Source organism: Lynx canadensis, chromosome B4, assembly GCF_007474595.2.
Source record: "Lynx canadensis isolate LIC74 chromosome B4, mLynCan4.pri.v2, whole genome shotgun sequence".
NCBI classification, from domain to species: Eukaryota; Metazoa; Chordata; class Mammalia; order Carnivora; family Felidae; genus Lynx; species Lynx canadensis.
The window spans coordinates 72,891,673-72,912,561 of NC_044309.1; the positions used below are offsets into that span (position 1 = coordinate 72,891,673).

Here is a 20,889-nt window from a genome sequence, read left to right on the forward strand (position 1 = left end):
GTTCCTGGAGAAATGGAAGTACTAATAGAAGTTTCTGTTTTGTGATGGCTACAATATGAGTAGAGGAAGATTAAAGTCTTGATTGCAACATAGCACAGAAATTAATATTCATAAAGAAGAACCTGAGTTTAAAAAGAAAGAATTATGTTCAACCTACTCTGATTACAAGGAATGGAGAAATATGTAATGTTTCAAATCAGATAGATTTCTATCAGAAGTACTTTAAGTTTGGGGAGGTAAATGTAAGCTCTCATGAACATACAGTGTTCTAGAACACTGACAAATGTGTGCAAATCTGTCTCCAACAACCAAATGCCCCCATTTTAGTATTGCATCCCAAAAGAATGAAGGCAAGTTCAAAAATACTTTTAGTTCACATTTTTAATGTTTAAAAACTATGTTAACAGAACAATTATAGAACAGAACTTCTTATATTTCTTTATTTACACCACATCCTGGGGGGAAAATAAACTATTTGATTAACCATGAATAGCAAAATTTTGTGACTTGTGACATTCACTTCTATCACCCATCTGAAAGTCATTTACAAGTTTTTACATTAATAAAACTGTGGTGTGCTACATATATTGGACTTATATGAAGTCTAAAATACAACTGGACTCTGGAGAGTGGATTAAGTACCAATGATCAAGATTCAAATGTTTTGGGTAAAAATGGCTTCAGACAGTCTATGTTGGCGTCAACACTGAAAATGAAAGGCAGACATGCGAGATTTTCAAAAACTTGATAAAATGGTCCTCCCCCCCCCCCCCCGCCCCTTCAAATTCGTGTTCATAGTTAATGTGCAGGTTTTCCCCCCTTTCAAAGATCCCAAAGTTTGGGAAATGCAGCAATTCAATTTTGGAAAAAATTCTCCCCAACTTCTGTTTTTATAAACACTGTATAGTGGTATCAGTGTTAACAGTGAAAGAGCAGTATGAAGAAACAATTTGTCATTTTGAGTATATCTATATGACAATAACTTGGGTTTAAATATTCCTTATTTGTAGCTCAGAGGATTATCTCTTAAATAACTGAGCTTAATACCAGTATAAGAAATCAATACAGCTATTTCTCAGACATTTTGCTTTCTAAAACAATTAAGATTTTTAGATTCCAAGTTTACACTGAGAGAACAATGTTACCTGGGAGAGAATGTAAATTTGTCTAGTTCCCAAACAAAACCACTAATATCTAGGACAACATTTATTCTTGATATGTAGACTAGATTCTTGATATGCAGACTTCTATTTCAGTGTGGACCAACGACTGAAAAAATATACAGCCTCCTGTTTATTTACAACATATTTACATACAAACGAAGTACTTCCTACAATAAACCTCAGCTGCATAGATTCTTCCTTTTAAAAACACAAATTCAAACTTGTAGACAGCCAGGCCCAGTTCAAAGCCCTTCCTCTGAGAAAACCCTAAAGAAGGAGAGTGTCTGAGCCTTGTGAATTTTACAATTTTCAAGAACTTTCCCTTTTAGATTTAGTGATATTTTTCAGTTGTTAGCCACCCCATTCCCAATTTGTACCCGAAAGCCCTATGTCATCATAAATAATCCACTGTGTGTATTTTAGAGGAAGTGTGTTCTTCGCTAAAGGATTCTCAGATCTGCCATCCCTAAGGAAAACCATGTATTAGCATTGCTAAATGATATAGTCTGTACCTTCTTTGTTTTGAGAGCAGCTACAAGTTTACACAACCAGAATGGAGGAATTCTGTTCTTAAAGCTTCCGCCCTTTCTAAGCCTCAAGCCATTTACATTGATAAACTGAGGGAAACTAATGGCTTTTGCTCTAAGGCATAAAATCAAATCTGATCTTATCATCAACTTCCTCCCCACTCCAATAAATGTGCCCTTCAGCATTCCGATCTATTGAAATGGAGCTGGGCTCTACATCCTTTTCTGAGCAGCTTGGAGATGCTTATGAAGTGCAGAACTTTCTAGAGAATTCAATTTAAAAGAGGGACAGAATGGGTCATTACACAACGCACACCAACACTGTGGAGAGCTTACTCATGACACGAATTCAGTATCCAAGAATGCATGTACAGAGTGTGTTTTGTTTTCATTCTCCACATACACACACACACACACACACACACACACACACCTCACCTCCTTCGCAGCTTCAAAAAATGTAATCTTAGCGTGCCTCAGCCCAGATACCCCCGAGTGCAGGCAGCTTTCCTTTATGATTGTACACCTGCACCAGCGTTTCCTAGGTAACATACTCTGAGGTAGGACTAATGGGGAGAACAAATGAAAGACAAAGTGACCTGGAGTGGCTCTCAAACTTGATGTGCATCAAGATTGCCCAAAGGGCTCATTCAAACCCAGACTGCTGAAGGCTTCCACCTTGACAACTTCTGATTTCATTAGTTCTGGGGTGGGGCCCAAGAACCTGCATTCTGACAAGGCCTCAGGTGATGCTGTCGCTGCTCATCTGGGGGCCATACTTTGAGAACCACTGGCTTAGAGGCCTGAGTCCAACTCCAGAAAGAAGTCCATTGCAGGGCAACTGTCTCACGTGTCCCCTGAGACACTGAGGAATCTTACCACAGCTCCTTGTCCACCCCCAGCCCCATGACCATCACCCATGTGCACCTTTCTCAACACGGTCTGGAAGTATAAAGAAGGAAGGTCAGCAGAGAGCTTTTTTACACCGATCTGATTACTAGGCAGTTAAACAATGGTTTGTTAGCACTAAACCCATTAAAAGTGCTGTGTGCTTCAATGACTGGCATATAGGAGAAGCTAGGCAGCAACATCCTGTTCTGTAATGGGCTGGGAAGGAGACAAACAATAGGAGCAACAGGTCCTACAAACAGAAGAGTCAGGCCAAGCCTGAGAACTCCAGGCAAAAGAAAGGATAGCAGGGGAGGCACGTCCCTGGTGGTTTCCAGCCCACAAGAGGTCCCCTCATCCTCCTTCATCCTCCTTCTACCACCAGGCTCTCTGGTGGCCCTGGATTTGTTCTCCCCCTCCTGTGCTGGACACCCTGCTTCAGGCCACTGTGGTCACCACTAACTGGTGGTGGCTCTACCCCCACCACCCAGCAGCTGGTGTGTGGCTGGCGTGGGAAGTCCAGACTTCATTCACAGGAATGACATATTCTTGGCAACTCTGAAAAAATACTCCTTAGAAACAATATTATTTTGGGTGGTTAGGCTTTTTAGCAATCATGTTACATTATCCTATTCTGCTAAACCATGGGTCTGATCATCTTTCCTAGCTGCTCTGGGAGCCTAAACACCATGTATAACATAGTTCCTGGAGGAAAATACATTCTGGCTTGCAAACAACCAACTAACAGGGCTTTGTAACATGATCTGCTTATAAATTGGGGACAGCCCGTGTTTAACAAGACTAGATTTCTTTCCTGTACACAGTTTACTACTCCACTCCCAGTAAGTAACGTTAAGTAAATTAGGGATTTACAGTATATTGTGTTATAAGAACTAGAGAACAGTTCTAAATCCAAAGTATGAAACTGGCACTGTTCACTAGTGTTAAGGTTCTATCTACCAAAGGAAAACGTGCTGCTCCCAATGGCTAAGGTATAATATTCTTTAGTCTACTAATTTAGCAGAAAAAACTTCTATAGCACTTGACTGTTGTTTAAATTCTACCTAACATCTGTGATACATGTATTTTTGGCTACCAGTTCACTATTCTGAACAAGAATTATTGCAGTACATTGACAGCTAATCCCACACAAATGATGTAATTAATCAGCGGTATATAACAAATGAACAGTGGGGTCTATTATATTCAGTCGATAATGAACTTAGATCACACACAAAGATTTTAAAAACCCATGGTATCATAGACATCAACAACGTGCCTCCTCTAAATAAATATTTTAAATAATAATAAAAATTTCTTGTGCTGACACATAAAATCCAGAGATCCAAAAATACCACTATACATCCCAAGAGTTCATGATAATTTTCTAAACTGACTTTGTGAGTGTAAAAGAAATTGTTATAAATTAATGAGGAAAATACAAAGTAGCCTAATATTGCTTTGTAAACTAAACTATGTATTTTTTTATGGAGGGTCAGTCCACTACCTGGCTATTTCACTACTCAGTGCTCTAGACAAGCCTCCAAGGGCCAAAGGACTTGCTTTGCTTTTCATCCAATATGGAAGATACTGCTGAAAGGGACAGAGGTGGCTGTGGATTTTACTAGGTTAGGTATTCGTGTATAGGTAGGCATTCATATCTAATTACCTGGACTCTGTCTGACCTAATGTGGATGTAATTCAGGAGCATTACATTAAAAGCTATAATGATCCTACCAGGAAATGCAGGAAACAACCTTTCTTCCTCCCAAAGAGGATCACAACAAGGTACTTTGATGATGCCTTTTCTATGGGACATTAGTCTGTAAAGGGGGAGCGGACAGTTCCTTGTTACTTCCAGTGAATGGTGAGCAGAGGCCTTTGGGGATTTGAGTGAAGGAGGTACAGAACTCAGAGCTAAGTGCTTGGAAATCCTGCTAAGAGTCTGCAGTTAGATTCTGATCTCTGGATAAGAAATCCGTGCTCGGTGAACTTAGGTGTTTGAGAAATTCAACCAGAATATAAATGAAATACAAATCCTGTTTCAAGAGACCAGCTCACAGAACACAAACATTTCTTACTGTGTGATATAGACTGTCCAATCACAGGTGATTGTCCAGCTTAGGGAACATGTGGTTCTAGGTTTCCTTACTTTCCCCCAACTTTCCAAGCTGTGTGACTTGTCCCCAACTCTCTTCTTTTTCAGTCTCTGTGGATTTTCCCTCTACCCTGTTTAGGGGACAGTGAGGCTGGGGTAAGAGTGTGAGGCAACTCTGTCCTCTGTGTGGGTCACGTCAGGCAGGCAGTAATGGCCCACTCCTTGGTTAGGGACAAGAAGAAGAAACAGCACAGGCACCAGAGTCCGCATCTGAGGGAAGGAAGGTACACTGATTTTGTCACAAGTTCTTCTCAAAGGCTATTTCTGAGGGTGCTATGTTTCTTTTCTTTTTTTCGTGTTTTTTTTTTTTTTTTCAAGACTCTGGGTGGATTGTTAATGGAGAAGAAATAGGAATGAGGCTTATATTTAAGGTACAAAAATCTTGTATTTGTAATAACCTAAATTTATAGATATAAAACAAGTCTTTTAAAGACCCCCCTAAAGTACCCAATATAAAACAGGAATTACTTCTCTTAGATCGTCCTTGGCTAGATACACATTATTCCCTGTGCAAAAAGCTGGTGGACATGAGTAAAAGCTGCTGGGTTCATAATTTAAGAAAATGTTTTTTCTTCTTTCAACAATACAGGTGTAGGGTTGAAGGTTATTTGTATCAGAGGAATATTTTCTTAAGCATTTTGGATACTCTTGCTTCTCAATTTATTACAAAGGTGTCATGGGTCTCCCTCAGTGAAAGGTGACTCAGCTTAGAGTAACTTTGACACAATTTGCCAAGAGGGAAACAAAACTTCACTTGCTAGGTAACCCAAATGTGTGGTTTAATATGTTTACCAAGGTAAGAAGTCATTCTCACCCCCTTCCCAGCTGAGAACACTCATTGGAGAATGTCTCTGCATAAAGCAGGATGTAGTACCAATGAGGCCACTGGACTGCTAGAGCCCCCGGCTGCCGGGTGATCAGAGCCACCTCAAATATTGGGCAGGTTCTGATCCAGCAATGGCACACACCCTGTCACTCTCTTACAAGTATCCCTGTGTGCTATGTTAACCAAAGTAGGCAAAATACTTATGAAACCATTTTTTTTTTTCTGTAAAGCAAAATAACTATATACAATTCAAGATTCTTTTCTAAAAAGGTACAGATGATGTGAGTGGAACATCGGCAGGAAAATTATTACAGAATCTGGATGTGTAATAAATAAACATGATTGATGATCTTGTTTTCAAAGTTTTAAGGGACCAGGAAGTCACAAAAAAATAGAGTTAGAAGAGTGAAAAATAACTGTGAAGAGCACGGAGATACACAATTGCATGAAACTTAAAAAAAAAAAAAAATATCCACAATCCTTAAATTGATCTGAAATCTTAGAGGGACTGGAACCATTATAGAAACTGGTTTCTGTTTTGCTACCAAAATGTTATTCCATTTTAAGTATCTTGTGAATTTCTGTTTGCTTCTGTAAACTTGCAAAAGAAGTGATGAAGATTGCTGATGTGGGGTGACATGGCCGAGCAGCGGTCTGGAAATGTCTCCTGTCCTCAGCTGGTCTCAGTGGCCTTCGTCACTATTTGATGAGCAGGCCCAGTCATAGATGACCAATGGGATGCTGACCAGGGAAAACAACACCCCCAGGCCCAAGAAGAGGGCAGCCTGGAGCAACACAAAGGCAAGGGTTATTTTCAGTGAAGCCAACCACATACACCTGGGAAAAAAATAGAAATGCCTTCCCTCTCTTTTTGTGTCCCCTTTATTTGGGGTTTGTTACAGCCATTGCTGACCTGTGAGAATCATTCCAAGGCTGTATGGATCTGATTCTCCAAGGATGGGGAAACGAGGACTAAGCTATGCAGGGCCATCCTCTCCATTCTAGCTCTTTGACTTCATGGTCACCTCAGAATGAATCCATTCTGTAACGCACTGGGTATCCTTACAGTTTCTTTCACACTCAGACTACAACTAAAAGGGAAAAATGGCCTTTAAAACCATACAGGTCATTTTGTTGCTTTTTACCAACCAACCTAGGTTATCGCTGGCAGGCAAACATTTCTGTTTGAAAAAGTGGGGGGAAAAGATATATAAGAGCAAAGTAGATTTGATCAAGTGAAATAGGAAATGAGTATCCACAACTAAGTTATTTTAAGGGTTGAGGAAGGCCAGAGTGGGGATAGGTTACTAAATCCAGAATCTGAAGAACATGAGGTTAGAAATTGCTTGGCCTTAAAAGTGTCCAATGAGAGCTTTGCAGGGAGAAGGATAAAGCAACAGAAGAGCCAAGGGGCTGGACTGGAGCCTGGAGGACAGAGCTAAGGGAAGGAGAAAAGGTGAATGGTGGAGTTGTACAGACTTCACCGTCAGAAAGCTGGTCTGACTCCCAGTGGGGCCCCACATGGACAGGATCCCTTGTCTAATGCTGTCTGGTAGATCCTATGACCAGCTTTAACATGGGAGCAGGGTTGGGGAGGCCCAGCGAATTCATGGGCAACAGGCCTCTACCATTTTCTGATTTAATCTGAGTATATTTTACTGCTGTGCCAAAGTGACTGCTCCTTCTCTGTCCTTGTGAAACCCCTACTGGGAAGGTTTAGAAGGGTTTGGGACATATGGCTTCAGGGATAATCCTGTTGGGGAGGTAGGTGCTGTATCAGCATCAATGCTGCCTCTCCTAAATGTACAAGGATGATCCCTCCTGCCTACATCTCTGCTGACTCTGTAATACGTGCAGTTGGAGCGCTTACACTATTTGGGAGGGCAGCTGAGAAGCCTTCTCCGAGGCCAAACAAAATGGTGCTCCAGAAGGTACTCATGTAGCAGCCACTTCACCCCTGCTTCCCTCACTTTCTCCAAGTGCACCACCTCCAAGATGCCTTTGAACTTCACCAGACCTGGAAACAAGAATCCCAATATAGAAAGGTAGTTTCTGAATCCAGGTCTGTTGTTCCAAAGCATTTTTGTCAAATCATAAAAAGGCTCTTTAAGCTAACTCAGCCACCTTAATTAAGGTGTCCCATGTTCCCTGGGTTGTCGGAAGGAGTTGCATGACTAGGAATTCTACAGAAAACAGTGGGCTACATGAAATCTTTGAGTCTCTTTCCCTTTCCTGTCTTGATAAAGGAAAGACAAAGCATTGCCTTACAGAGAAATAGGATGACAGCTGGCCCTAACCCTAGCTCAGAGCAAAAGCTAAGGCACAGTAAGAGTAACACATTTTGAGAGAATAGAGAAGATTCTGATGTGATATTTTAAATCTCCCAAAGGGGAAAACTATAGGACTGGTGTCCCCTTTTCAGGTCACTAACAGTAGGATTAGGTGGTGGAGATGGACTATTAATTTGGTAAATTTAAATGAAAAACTAATCAGAAAACTTAGAGTGGCCGGCATGAGACATACCCAAATTCTTTGAGTCCCTTTATCTCCATCCTGACTTGTGATTTTTAAATAAAGAGATGAAGGAAGAATGAAAATAAGCATATTAGCAGATGTAACTCCTGTAAAATAAGAAAAAAAAAAAGTTTGAAGTTGTTACGGTGAAACTGTAGCATTCTAAGCAGCTGTTGTAGAATGAGGAGCATAAAATAAAGCCATACCTACGACTCCAAAAATATCCTTCATGGAGGGTATGAAGATCACCAACAAGTTGATAATAACCAAGAGTATGAAGGTAACCAAGACATGACGACATAAATTAAACTTTGTTTTCTTAGCCAGTTCAAATAAAGATGAACGAACCTACAGGATCAAAAAACAAAGACTCTGTGAGGGCCTCTGGCCCGGCAACCCTCACATTCTCAGCAGAAACGAACATACTGGTGCATGGGAATCTGTGAAGTGTTTTCTAAGACCTTGTGCAGTATTACAACCAGGGGTCTTGATTTCAGGCAGGTATTTTTATTTATAAATAGGTAGTTTTCTTTTGTGGGGAATAATTTCTGTGTGTGTGTGTTTTTTAAGTTTATTTATTTATTTTGAGATAGAGAGAGTAGGGGGAGGGGCAGAGAGAGAGGGAGAGGGTGTGAGCCTCATGAGGGGCTCAAACTCATGAACCATGAAGTCATGACCTGAGCCGAAATCAAGAGTCAGAAGCTTAACTGACTGAGCTACCCAGGGGCCCTGATAAATATATTTTTTTAATGTTTATTCATTTTTGAGAGACAGAGTGCAAGAGGGGGAGGGTCAGAGAGAGAGGAAGACACAGAATCTGACAGGCTCCAGGCTCTGAGCTGTCAGCACAGAGCCTGATGTGGGGCTTGAACCCATGAAGCACGAGATCATGACCTGAGCTGAAGCCAGACACTTAACCGACTGAGCCACCCAGGTGCCCCCCACTTTTTAAAAAAATTTTTTTAATGTTTGTTTATTTTTGATAGAGAGAGAGACAGAGCACAAGTGGGGGAGAGGCCGAGAGAGAGAGAGAGAGAGAGAGAGAGAGAGAGACAGGGAGGGAGAGGTAGAATCCAAAGCAGGCTCCAGGCTCTGAGCTGTCAGCACAGAGCCCAACACAGGGCTCAAACTCATGAACCATGATGAGATCATGCATGACCTGAGCCGAAGTTGGACACTTAACCGACTGAGCCACCCAGGCACCCCTGGGTGTTTTTATCTATGACTAAGTATTCTCTTCTGGTCCTTTTATGTTCTCTCATCATGGACAATCAAGATTCAAACATTCTATCTACATTTCTCTGTAAAGGAGGAACAGATTAATTAGAATTAAGATTCATTCCATCAAAGGCTACCCTATCTCACTGATCCTACTTTCTTTCTGAAGAGCCTCAACCGAGTCTCGGGGTCCTTTCCTGATACAGTTTCAGTGACACAGGATAGTTACCTGCAGCAGGCTTTCTCTGGAACAGCCTCCTTAACACAGAAGGAAAGGCGAGACCTCAACTTTTCTCATATTGCACCGAGGCCTTTTACTCACCGTGAAGAATAACACCGGCACTGTGAGGATGACAGCAACAATTACAGCCAGCCGCACTGTCAGGATGAGAATGTCATCTTTACTCTGGTACTTGTGAAGGAGGTCTGATTGCACATTTTCTAAACCGAGGAAAAGAGAGTATTAGAAAGAAAGCACATGGCCGAATGACAGTTTTTCTGAACATCAAAGAATTTATAAACTAAAGGGCAAGGAAAGCAATGTTCTGGGTGTTGAAATAACTATTAAAACAATTTATAAAGTTGAAAAGAAAAATCCCCGGTGTGAGACATGCTCCACCTGTCCATATGTAACTTCAAAAGGAATTTATAGTAATCACTAGAAAGAAGCTACACAGTGTAGGGATGCTTAATTTATACTAAATTCAACCTAGGTGTGAATTGGGATTAAAAATAACATACAGCTGAAGAACAAAACCCTTCTGGAGCACCTGAGTGGCTCAGTCAGTTAAGCGTCCGACTTTGGCTCAGCTCATGATCTTAGGGTTTGTGGGTATGCGCCCCGTGTTGGGCTCTCTGCTCTCAGTGCAGAGCCCACGCTGGATCCTCTGTCTCCCTCTCTCTCTGTCCCTGCCTCACTCACACGCACTCCCTCTCTCTCAAAAATTAATATTTAAAAAAATGTTTTAAAATGCTTTAAAAACCCTTCTAATAATCTAGATTTTCCCTCCCTTGTTGCCACTCATCAAACAATGCCAAATTGCTGCAGTCTTGCTGAGGGGACTATGGGCTACATAGAGCGTTTTTCAAACCCTCCTCTTTTCACACAACTTCCAGTGGCCAAGCAACAGAGGTTCTAATGGAACTTCACCACAATCAGGAAGTAATTCTCTTCCATGTATGGTTTTCTTATTTAAAAAAAGTATTTAGCTTCTGTACCATTTTGAACTTTTTCTTAACTCTGAGCTTCTGAATGTTATTTCAAAGACAACCAAAGCTAGAATGAACCAATCTCAAGAGTCTGGGGGTGGGATTCCAATTCTATGCTGGGCCATAGACTGGCCTCAGTTTTGGAAAAAGGAGCCTAGGTTGTAATAAAAATCTCATTGGTTTTAATTTTCTTGATTTAAAACTCATAACCATCTAAAAATAGCTGAGCCTTTCCCTTTAACCTAAGAGTATGAAAGGGTTTGTATTCTACTTTATGTGGAAAAAGAAATGGATTTGCAAAGAAAACTCAAAGCTTGAACAAGATAACAGTGAGACTGTTCAACTAACATGAAGCTCTCCCTCCCTCCCTTTACCACCCCCTCTCCCAGGCCTGCAACTCTGCAGGAAACTTAGAAACACCATTTTTACGCAAAAATTTAATGTGGCATTTATGGATTCATCAGACAATGCTGTCTGCCACTGCTTGTGAAAATGGTAATAATACAACTATATAATCAGGGTAGCCTTTCTCTCCAGGCTGAATTAATCATCTCTATACATGTTTAAATTTTGAGGTGTTTGTGTTTATGAAAAAAAAATGCCCCAGAGAAATATTATTTAATAGAGAACAATGTGAAATATATGTATTCAAATTTAAATCAGGTCCCAAATTATAATAATAATGAAACATGTTAAATACAGCTGGAGGATAATTTGAATAGGAGAGGATGAAGACTTAGTAAAAGAAGGTAAACTATTCATACAAAGTCAATAAATTACAAATGAAATACAGTATATCTCTTTTTCAGGTTTCATTCCTTTTAACCTTCTCTGCCATTCCTTCAAATCTTTGCAGGGCTCCAAATTGCAGTGAACAGTCAGGCGTTTTATTTTTAATTAACACAAGTGTCAGGAGGGTAGCGCCCTGCTCTTTCTCACTTGCAAAATCTGTCTCTGTCTCTTTTCTATTAATGGAATCTGACCCAATTCACAATAGCAATTAAGAAAGCCTCCTCTGGTATAGTTTTAAACTTTCCTCGGTAAAGGTGGAATACTTATAAAATGCAATTTCTTTTAAAGACAGTAGTAGGAGAAAAAAAATACAGTATCTTGTTTCAGTAATTATTCTACTGTGCAGTCTGCACAGATATATAAAGGAGTCATCACCATTTGTATAAGGAAAGACCAGCAAAATCAATGGGTAGATTTGTGGCTTTTTTGGGCTATCACGTTAAAAGTTATTTGGATACTAATTTTCGCTGATTTATTTACAAACACCTCTATTTATGTGCTAACAGAAGCCACTTACCATAGAATGTCAAGTAGCCAAAAATGGCAGTCAGGAAGTACATAACAAACATGGCGAAAAAGGAGATGTTGGAAACCATCTGCATCTTTTTCTGTGATCGACTATGAACAAAGATAAAGGAATTTTAAAAATTAACAACCATGTTACTGAATTTAAGCGCCAGTGTTAATACTGAAGAATAATAACAGCCTTCTATCAGGCTAGGACAGATCTGACCAGCTGAAATTACCTCCCTTTCCCGAACCCTCCCCTGCCCCCTGCAATTTCGCCAACTTAGAATAACTTCTTTTATACCAAATGGGTATTGTGACAGAGAGATTCATGGAACTAACAATCCCTTGAGTGTTCTTCCCCATTCTTTTGAAAGAATATCAGGTTCTCATCTGAAGGGCAGAGAATATTTTTTAGTATTTGTTTTTGATATTATCTCCATACTCAGCATGTACGAGGAAAAGGGCAGAATAAATTCAGATGCTGTTCTCCCAGCCCCAGAAATCAGGGGCAAAGCTGGAACTTGACCTCAGGTGTTCTGTTGCTAAGGCTGCAGTTTAGTTCCTTTTTTCCCACTGAGTAGCCCAGGATGCACCAGAAAGTCTCCGTTTCCAGAGCGATTAGTACACAAGTGGTCATGGATACGATGATGAAGGGCTCCTAACTCTTAGGTCAAGTTTACCCTGAGAGTTTGGACAAACCTGTAAGTTGCTTTAATGGCCCAAATAATTAATCTACAAGACTTGTGCTCAATAAGAGACCACGACAGTCCTAACTTTTGTTTGTGTCATAACAGGAAATACGGCAAACAAGAAAAATTAAGAATTACACATATCAGAAAATTACAAATTAAAAGCTGGACTATTAAATTTAAAAGATGTTAAACACATATGTAAATACCCTAAGTATAGGATCATAAAGTATGATTGATGTACATTATGATTGATGTACACATAGGTAGCTGTAGGTATTTCAAAATTTACCCATATATCAATTAAATATGAAAGAGTCCTGAGTGAATCAATGCTAAATGACATCTATTTTATTTTTGTTTCAAAATGGAAATAGACAGCTATATTGTATACATTTGCTGAGCTTAAGACTATGCCATGATGACTATTTTTGTATGGAAAGTCTGCTGACAGTGGGCTAAAAAGAGAACCCAGGATGGAATTTATAAGCAGGACTTTAATTTTCTCAAGAACAGCAATCAAAAACGTATCTATAGAATCATCTTAAGAGTTTAAAATGAATAATAATATACTTTTGTCCAGTTTGTGGCCTTAACGTTAATTTCTTTCTGCCTGATTGAGCAGCCTTTTCCATCTAAACCAAGAGGCAAATCAGACACAGCGCATTTTGCAACCTGATTATTATTATACACTTATAAAATAAGCATAAGTTACGTAAAGCAACACAAATACTTGAACTCGCCTAAGTAACACAGTATCTGAAAAATCAATTTAACAAAAAAGTCCACACACTTGGCCGCTTTATATATTTATGGTCAAAATATGCTGCAGCTTTCTGATGTTTCTTGCTCTTTTTTTTTTTTTTTTAAATATACTACTTGCTCAAGAATGTGAGAAAGTAAATGCTGAAGCTGGGTGATTAGTCTGTGGGGTTCATTATACAAGTCTATTTATTTTAATATAGGATTTTCCCATTAATGAGGGAGATTATGGGGAGAAAAATGATTAAGGGGAGAAAAAAAATCTCTTACTCTTTAAGTTCACTGTAAATCGGCAGGACTGATGGGTGGCAGACAAAAGCAAACGCAATGGTTGGCAAAGCATACACGGTCTATTGGGAAGAGAGAAATAAACATTAAGAAAAAGCATTCTTACCATAAACATTATTCAGCTCCAGTATTTTTTATTATTATTAATATGTTTAGTTATTTTTGAGAGACAGACAGAGAGTGGGTTGGAGAGGGGCAGAGAGAGAGGGAGACACAGAATCTGAAGCAGGATCCAGGCTCTGAGCTGTCAGCACAGAACCCGACCCGGGGCTCGAACCCATGAATCGTGAGATCATGACCTGAGCCCAAGTCGGATGTCTAACAGACTGAGCCACCCAGATGCCTCTTTCTGAGCTGTCTTTTTGTCTGATAGCTCTTCAGAATCCCTGGATTATTTGGTTATTAGGAGGGCTTTGATCTCTAAAATAGAAGCAGCTTTTCTAAGAGGTCTTATCTAGCTGGAGACATTAGGCACTTCGCACAGAGGGGTTCAAGGTTCACCTCACCTATAGCATATTTCACATACTTCAGGCATAGCATCGTGCTGGCTGGTCACACAGCATGTTTCCTACGTTATTTCACTGAGTCTCTACAACCACACTGATTAGTAGACAGACCACTGCTTTTCTCCTTACTCCCTCCAACAGGTTAGGTGACATGCCCAGGACTTCCGCCTCTATTTCACTGCTCTTTGCTTTATAGGGCGTGTCAATCAGACATAAAAGATGGCTCTAAAAAGAAAACTACTTCCACATTCACTACTTTGGCTGTATCATTAGAGCTGAGAGAGAGAGATCTATTTAGTTTTCTTAGATAAGACTTTTTAAAACTCAAACTCAGTGAGACTTCTTATGCAAAAAGAAGGAAGAAAAGTAACAATATATCATGCTCCAATTCTGCCCGAGCACTATACCAGGCACATTCTAAAAAATCCCGTAAGATACAGAACAGAATCCTGTTTTTCACAGGGTTTGGTAACTTGCCTAAGGATTTAGATCCAAGCCTGACTGGTTCTATAGTCCACTGTTCCCCCATACTATTAACAATATCTCAACAGTATGCAAGTTTCTTAAGCGCCAGTTTGTGGTGGTATCTGTATTTCTGCCACCAGCAGATAAGGCGCAGTGGGCTAAAGATGTTATTTATCATTTTTAAAGATCTACAAACAAGAGAGGAGCTGAGACAATTATCCAGAGAGAGATTTTCGCAGAGAAAGCTTAAAGTTGCCCTATGTGTAAACTGGACAAGACGGAGCATGAAATATAATATTTGTCTATTTCCCAAAGGTCTCTAGATTGTGGGAATTTGGAAGTACTGGTATGCCGTTCTATCGAGAATGAATATTTTCATCAAGGCAATTTAACTACAAGTATGAAAAATATAATTCCCTCAATAAAATGCTCTTTTTTATATTTAAAAGATAGGGAAACTTACCTTTGAATTGAAGGTAACATATTTTGGTGTACACATGTCAGGATTGGTTAAATTAGCACTTGTTGTTGAATTTAGCTCTGGAACAATGCAGGGAATTTGAAATTTCTTGTAGATAACCTGGTATTAAGAAATATGGGAAAAACAATATAGACTTTATCAAATAAAGCCAAACAATGAAAAATTGCTGTGTGGCCTTGTACTATGGCAAAACCAAGCCAACCATTTTCGTCAGCACTTACCACTATTAGGAAAAAAACCATACAGCTCAAAGAAAAGCCACTGGTATAGCCAAGATACCCTAAAAGAAAAGTTGAAAAAATTTATTGTTATTATTTTACACATCACCTTGTTTCCTCCAATGCATCATTTCAAGCATAGTTCCAATAATATACAAATATGCTTATGTAAATATAAGACTTATTACTTGAGAGTGCTACTTGATTTGGCAATATAATGGTGACTTTAAATAAAAACATCATATTAATGTTCTGATTCCAGTTTTCGCTGATAACACCAGACAACGCAGATTCCCAGATCTAGGGAAAAAGAGACTCCCAAATGTGGCCATTGCTCTCTTTTGCTATACTCTGATGGATTCCTATTGCCAAATCCATTTACTCTTTGACTCTGATCTACTCAATAGTTCTTTACTATGCACCTATTGTGCACGTACTGAATATCAGCTATAATGCTTCTCTTCTCTGATGAGGGGGATGCACAGAGGAGATGAAGTGATTTCTAGGAATAAACTGAGCATCTGGGGATCTTCACACTGGCTGCCTTGGAATCCCCCAACCCCTATAACCTCCACATGGGCAGAGTTAAGTTGTTTCTGGGAGGATGCGCTATTCTTGTCCCTGGAGAAGAAGAGGCCTTCCCTCCTTAAACTGCAAAGAGCTATGTGTATATACATAGAAAAGCCAAAACACAGACCTCGAAACCAGAAAATTAAGTCATTTTTTAAGAAATATACCTATTTATAGGGGCACCTGGGTGGTCAAGTGGTTAAGCGTCCAACTCTCAATTTTGGCTCTGGTCATGATCTCACAGTTCTTGAGATCGAGCCCTGCAGTGGGCTCTGCGCTATCAGCAGATTGGGATTCTTTCTCCTTTCTTTCTGCCCCTCTCTGGCTTGTGTTCTCAATCTCTCTCTCTCTCTCTCTCTCTCTCTCTCTCTCTCTGTCTCTCACAACAAATAAAAACATTTAAAAAAAAAGAGAGAAATATCTATTTATAGATTTTACAGAACAGCTACAGAGGCTTGATATTTTTCATACAAAACACTATGGTTAGCAATCATTTGGGGAAGAACGTTAATCTAAAAATGTCTGCCTTGAGGGGTGCCTGGGTGGCTCAGTTGGTTGCATGTCGACTTTGGCTCAGGTCACGATTTCACAGTTGGTGGGTTTGAGCCCCGCGTCGGGCTCTGTGCTGACAGTTCGGAGCCTGGAGCCTGCTTCCGATTCTGTGTCTCCCTCTCTGCCCCTCCCCTGCTCACACTCTGTCTCTCTCAAAAATAAATATAAACATTAAAAAGAAAATGTTTTTAAAGGTAAATGTCTGCCTTGAGTTAGCCCAGAATTAAAGGAAATGCATTTTGGATTGGATAGCAGTTTGGCCATATAACTCAATGTGTAAAATTCCCGTAACATCAGGCACGTTTGTCTCTGAATACACACAAAAAAATGTCAGAACCAAATGGATGGGACTTAGTGATTATCTATTGAGTTTGACTTCACTTCTCCCTTCCTCCTCAGTAAAGCAAATAATTGAAAATGGTTAGACTGATAATTTAAGAGTGATTCATAATACTTTTGGGGATAAATATAAGCAACTTTCTGTCTTGATAACAGATTTTTTTTTCTTAAAAATTTTTTTTTAACGTTTATTTATTTTTGAGACACAGAGAGAGACAGAGCATGAACAAGGGAGGGGCAGAGAGAGAGGGAGACACAGAATCGGAAGCAGGCTCCAGGCTCTGAGCCGTCAGCCCAGAGCCCGACGCGGGGCTCGAACTCACGGACCGCGAGATCGTGACCTGAGCTGAAGTTGGACGCTTAACCGACTGAGCCACCCAGGCGCCCCTTGATAACAGATTTTAAAATCTACGTATCTATATTATCAGGATATATAAGATCTTGTGTAAGGAGAATTCCATTTTTGGAACTTTTCTCAGAGGAGCCTGTAGGTTATGCTATTGGACATAGCACTGTGTGTGTTCCTGACCCTAGAACCTCCCTTTTCCCTCCACAGCCTGGTAGAGGGATTGCTGAGGAGGTCACATATTGACCAGTGTTTTTATCTCATATTAAAGTAAAGCCTGATTAATACTTGTAATTTATCACTCACTTAATCTTGACCCTACAAGGGAAAGTAGAGGGCAAAGTTGTTCATTTGTATTAGGTTTCTGATTCATCTGGGTTGGGCACTGTAGAGACTATGATAAAAGCAAGATCTTTCCTTACCTAAGTTCTTCAAGAGACACAGAGGGAGGATTATGCCAAAGGTAACTACCACCACCAAAACACGGCCATCCACATACCAGGCTCTGAAAAAGGCGTTTAAGTGGTTGGGTCATATTTTCTTAGAAAGTATTATTTTTTCTCAAATGTAACATTTCACAATTTTACTAATTTTTTTGCTATCATTATTTTCTATTATTGCTATTATTGTTTTGCTATTTTTTGCTGTTATTAATTTTTACCATGAATTTCTATCATTATTCAGGCTTACCCAAACACTATAACCCAACCAACCACTCCTGTTTACTACAGTCTCTCCCAAGTGATGGAAGAAAGGGATTATTTCCCGTCCCCCCCTCCGCTAACTGTGGCATTCCTTTGAATTATTTACCTGGTTTCAAAGCTGAATGCATACACTGCATTCAGTCAGATTACAACATGTCTGATCAATTATTTAAGGAGAAGTTCCTTTTTGTTGTGTTTGGCTAATACCATTGAAAAACAAGTCACCACAGGTAGGCATTGCTTTCTCCCTAATCTCCTGTACTTGACCTTGAGCCCTGGTGCTACACCACTAGGAACTCTGGCTTCTAGGATTCTCCCTTGAAAGAAAACAGAGAAACTAAGACTAACAAGAGCAGTCAAAGAGGAAGTCAAAACAAGGGATATGTCAGGTGCAGCTGTAGCGTTTTCCAGTTGGCTCATGTAAATTTCGCTCTCCAAGACAGAGACTAGGGTCTTCATGTTGTTCCATGTTCCACTTCTGTGTTAAATATACTTCTGTGTTAAAAATACTCCCTATCTGTTCTATTTTCTAGAAACCAGACATAGATTTTAGGCGCTTGGGGAGATGTAGCATCTATTGTTTGCAGCATGACAGATAAATCTACCTTTTAAATGTTCATATTCAAATAGCTTTCCCTGCTTCTTTCATTTACATAACCCCAGGGAAATTTGTTGGAGCTAGGAAGAAAGAGAAAAACAACCTAGGGAAAGCTAGGGTTTCTGCGATTTTCAGAAGACACAAACTTTGGTCAGTCCACATTTAAGTTAAAAATATTTTAGTTATCTCACAAAGGAAAATAAATGGTCCGTAACTTACGAAAATGCCTCTTCCTTTCCCATCAGAAACTTTATGGCAGAGGGTAGTTCATTTTTGACGATGAAGAGGTAGCTCAGCATTGCTAGAGGAAGATGAGAACATTTTTAGAAAGGAGATACTAAGGCTCACGTTGCAGGCTGCATAAAAGGCTAACAGCCTGTTCTTACACTGACCTTCAATAGGACACAAAGACAGTTTTAGATACTCAGTATACTTGGTTTTGAGTAAGTGATCTCTCTGCTTCACTTTCCATGTGCCATTTAAGCAATGAGAAGGACACTGCTTCCATTTTGTTAAAATTCATGTGGCCACCCAACCACCAGAATTAGAAAAGATAATAATATTCACATACTTCAAAGTTATGTATAGAAAAGCGAGTTCTTTTTACCTCCAGTGTTCTGTAGAGAGGTGGCTCCGAAGATTACGAGCTTCCCTGTGGTGCCAAAGACCTGTTCTCCCAGCTTCTCATAAACCATGCAGCCTATTTAAAAATCATAGTTGAGGACACAAGAAATGACAGCATTCTAAAAGCTAAAGAAAGCCAAGATTTCATCATTCTATTGACTATTCCCCAAGTTATTCTGTGTCTTTCTCAAAATTACACAAATGGCCTTTATGGCTTTGCAAGGGTTAAGGTGTTGCAACCTCTTGACATTTTAAAATGTCAGACATGACCACTATTTCTCCTTTTTCAGGTTGGCTACAAAAGCATTCCACTTTAAATTGTTAGGTCGTAAGGCTTATTTTTGACTATCTCAAAGAGTCTTCCTACTTTACTGGGGGGAAATTCCTACTCTGACCTCATTCTCAGGTTTGGTGCATATCATTAAAATAAAGATTTGATTTAAAAATAAAAATCCTGGGGCGCCTGGGTGGCGCAGTCGGTTGAGCGTCCGACTTCAGCCAGGTCACGATCTCGCGGTCCGCGAGTTCGAGCCCCGCGTCGGGCTCTGGGCTGATGGCTCGGAGCCTGGAGCTTGTTTCCGATTCTGTGTCTCCCTCTCTCTCTGCCCCTCCCCCGTTCATGCTCTGTCTCTCTCTGTCCCAAAAATAAATAAACGTTGAAAAAAAAAAATAAATAAATAAAAATCCTGATGACTGGGATGAAAGTTTCCTTTTGAATTAATTACATGAACTGATTAGGCTAACAAGGAATTATCTTAATAATATTCCATGAATGCCTCATGTGTCCTAAATAGAGTAACAAACTTAGAAACATAATAGTCAACACCAGAATTTTGATCATTTGTAAAATTTACTTCAAAGATATGCCACTCACAAAAGAGACCAATAGATAAATCTGTCAAAAGAATAATTTGGCTACAGCAAAATCCTTAAGTGTTCAACTGGCTCATCTCAGTAAATACTAAACTGTTAAACCATTCATTAAAAAAACATGTTTATATTTCTTTATGACAGTTCAGCTCATGTTTTCAAAATGTTTACAGAAAGCAATATGGGTCAGACTATAATTAAACCTTTGTTTAATCCTTCATAAGACTGGTGTTTAAACTAGACAATGGTAGATCCTCCATCTATTACAAAATGTCCCAGTTAAATGGAGCCGTCTATGTACAATAATAGCTGGCCAATGTGGTTTTAGCCAATGTAAAAGTCAGAGTATTACAAACAGAATCCATTCGTCCCAGGAATAGAAAATAAACACTTCAGGTAGGACACTGCCCAGAACTTGGAGCCTTTCCACAGTACCCTCGCTCCCACGTTGCCTTGGGAGTAACATTTTCTCCTTGGAATATACACAAAAAAAGAATGAAAGCTCTGTTTACTTTTAAAATCGTGAAGGTTATAATATCAAAACATGGGATCCTTGTTCTGAATTTACAAAGAACTAAGGAAAAACTGAAGCCTTTCACATGGAGTCATCTTAAACTAGAAAAACAGGTATAATTGAGGGTTCACTTTAAATGGCAACGCTATTTTCTCAATGTTCATGACAATTTAATTTCTATGGTGCTGTATCTATTTCTCTGGGTAAATACCACTAGAGGTTTTCGAGTGACTGTAGGCCAAAGTGCTCTTCAATAATCAGTGGCTGAACTGGGAGGGTATCATTTGTTCACAGTACCCTGGCTTTCACAAAATAGACGTATTATCAGCTTACCTGTTTCCTTTGAACAGATCAAAAGAAGGTTTATTGAATATATAGACAGCAGTGTCACAGAAGTCAAAAGTATCCTAAAGCAAAGAAAATAAGTCTTGTAATAACTATAAAAGAACATACTCTGACCTTACATTTTTTAGAAGGGCAAAGGCTTGTTTATATTGTTAACACTATTCGTTAGTAGCACCCAAATTTTGGGAACTATTAGTCATGCCCTCTTTAAAA

At 39.6% G+C, this 20,889-nt stretch overlaps 1 protein-coding gene across 5 annotated transcripts in view; it reads right to left on the reverse strand.

Annotated features, from left to right (window-relative positions):
• Positions 1-363: 363 nt before the first annotated feature.
• Positions 364-20,889, reverse strand: part of SLC38A1 (solute carrier family 38 member 1) — a 70,349-nt gene continuing 49,823 nt past the window's right edge. For 4 of the 5 annotated variants that reach the window (XM_030322399.2, XM_030322402.1, XM_030322401.1 and 1 more), the window contains 12 exons: positions 20,665-20,738; positions 18,931-19,023; positions 18,543-18,624; positions 17,444-17,526; positions 15,218-15,276; positions 14,979-15,095; positions 13,527-13,606; positions 11,813-11,913; positions 9,617-9,735; positions 8,283-8,424; positions 8,086-8,183; positions 364-6,347 (listed from right to left, as the gene is read on the reverse strand). In XM_030322399.2, coding sequence (XP_030178259.1) covers positions 6,246-6,347; positions 8,086-8,183; positions 8,283-8,424; positions 9,617-9,735; positions 11,813-11,913; positions 13,527-13,606; positions 14,979-15,095; positions 15,218-15,276; positions 17,444-17,526; positions 18,543-18,624; positions 18,931-19,023; positions 20,665-20,738 — 1,150 coding nt within the window. In that variant the 3' untranslated portion in view covers positions 364-6,245. Of the gene's footprint in view, positions 6,348-7,432; positions 7,580-8,085; positions 8,184-8,282; positions 8,425-9,616; positions 9,736-11,812; positions 11,914-13,526; positions 13,607-14,978; positions 15,096-15,217; positions 15,277-17,443; positions 17,527-18,542; positions 18,625-18,930; positions 19,024-20,664; positions 20,739-20,889 lie in introns of all 5 variants that reach the window. The other variant, XR_003970335.1, reaches the window with a different exon arrangement.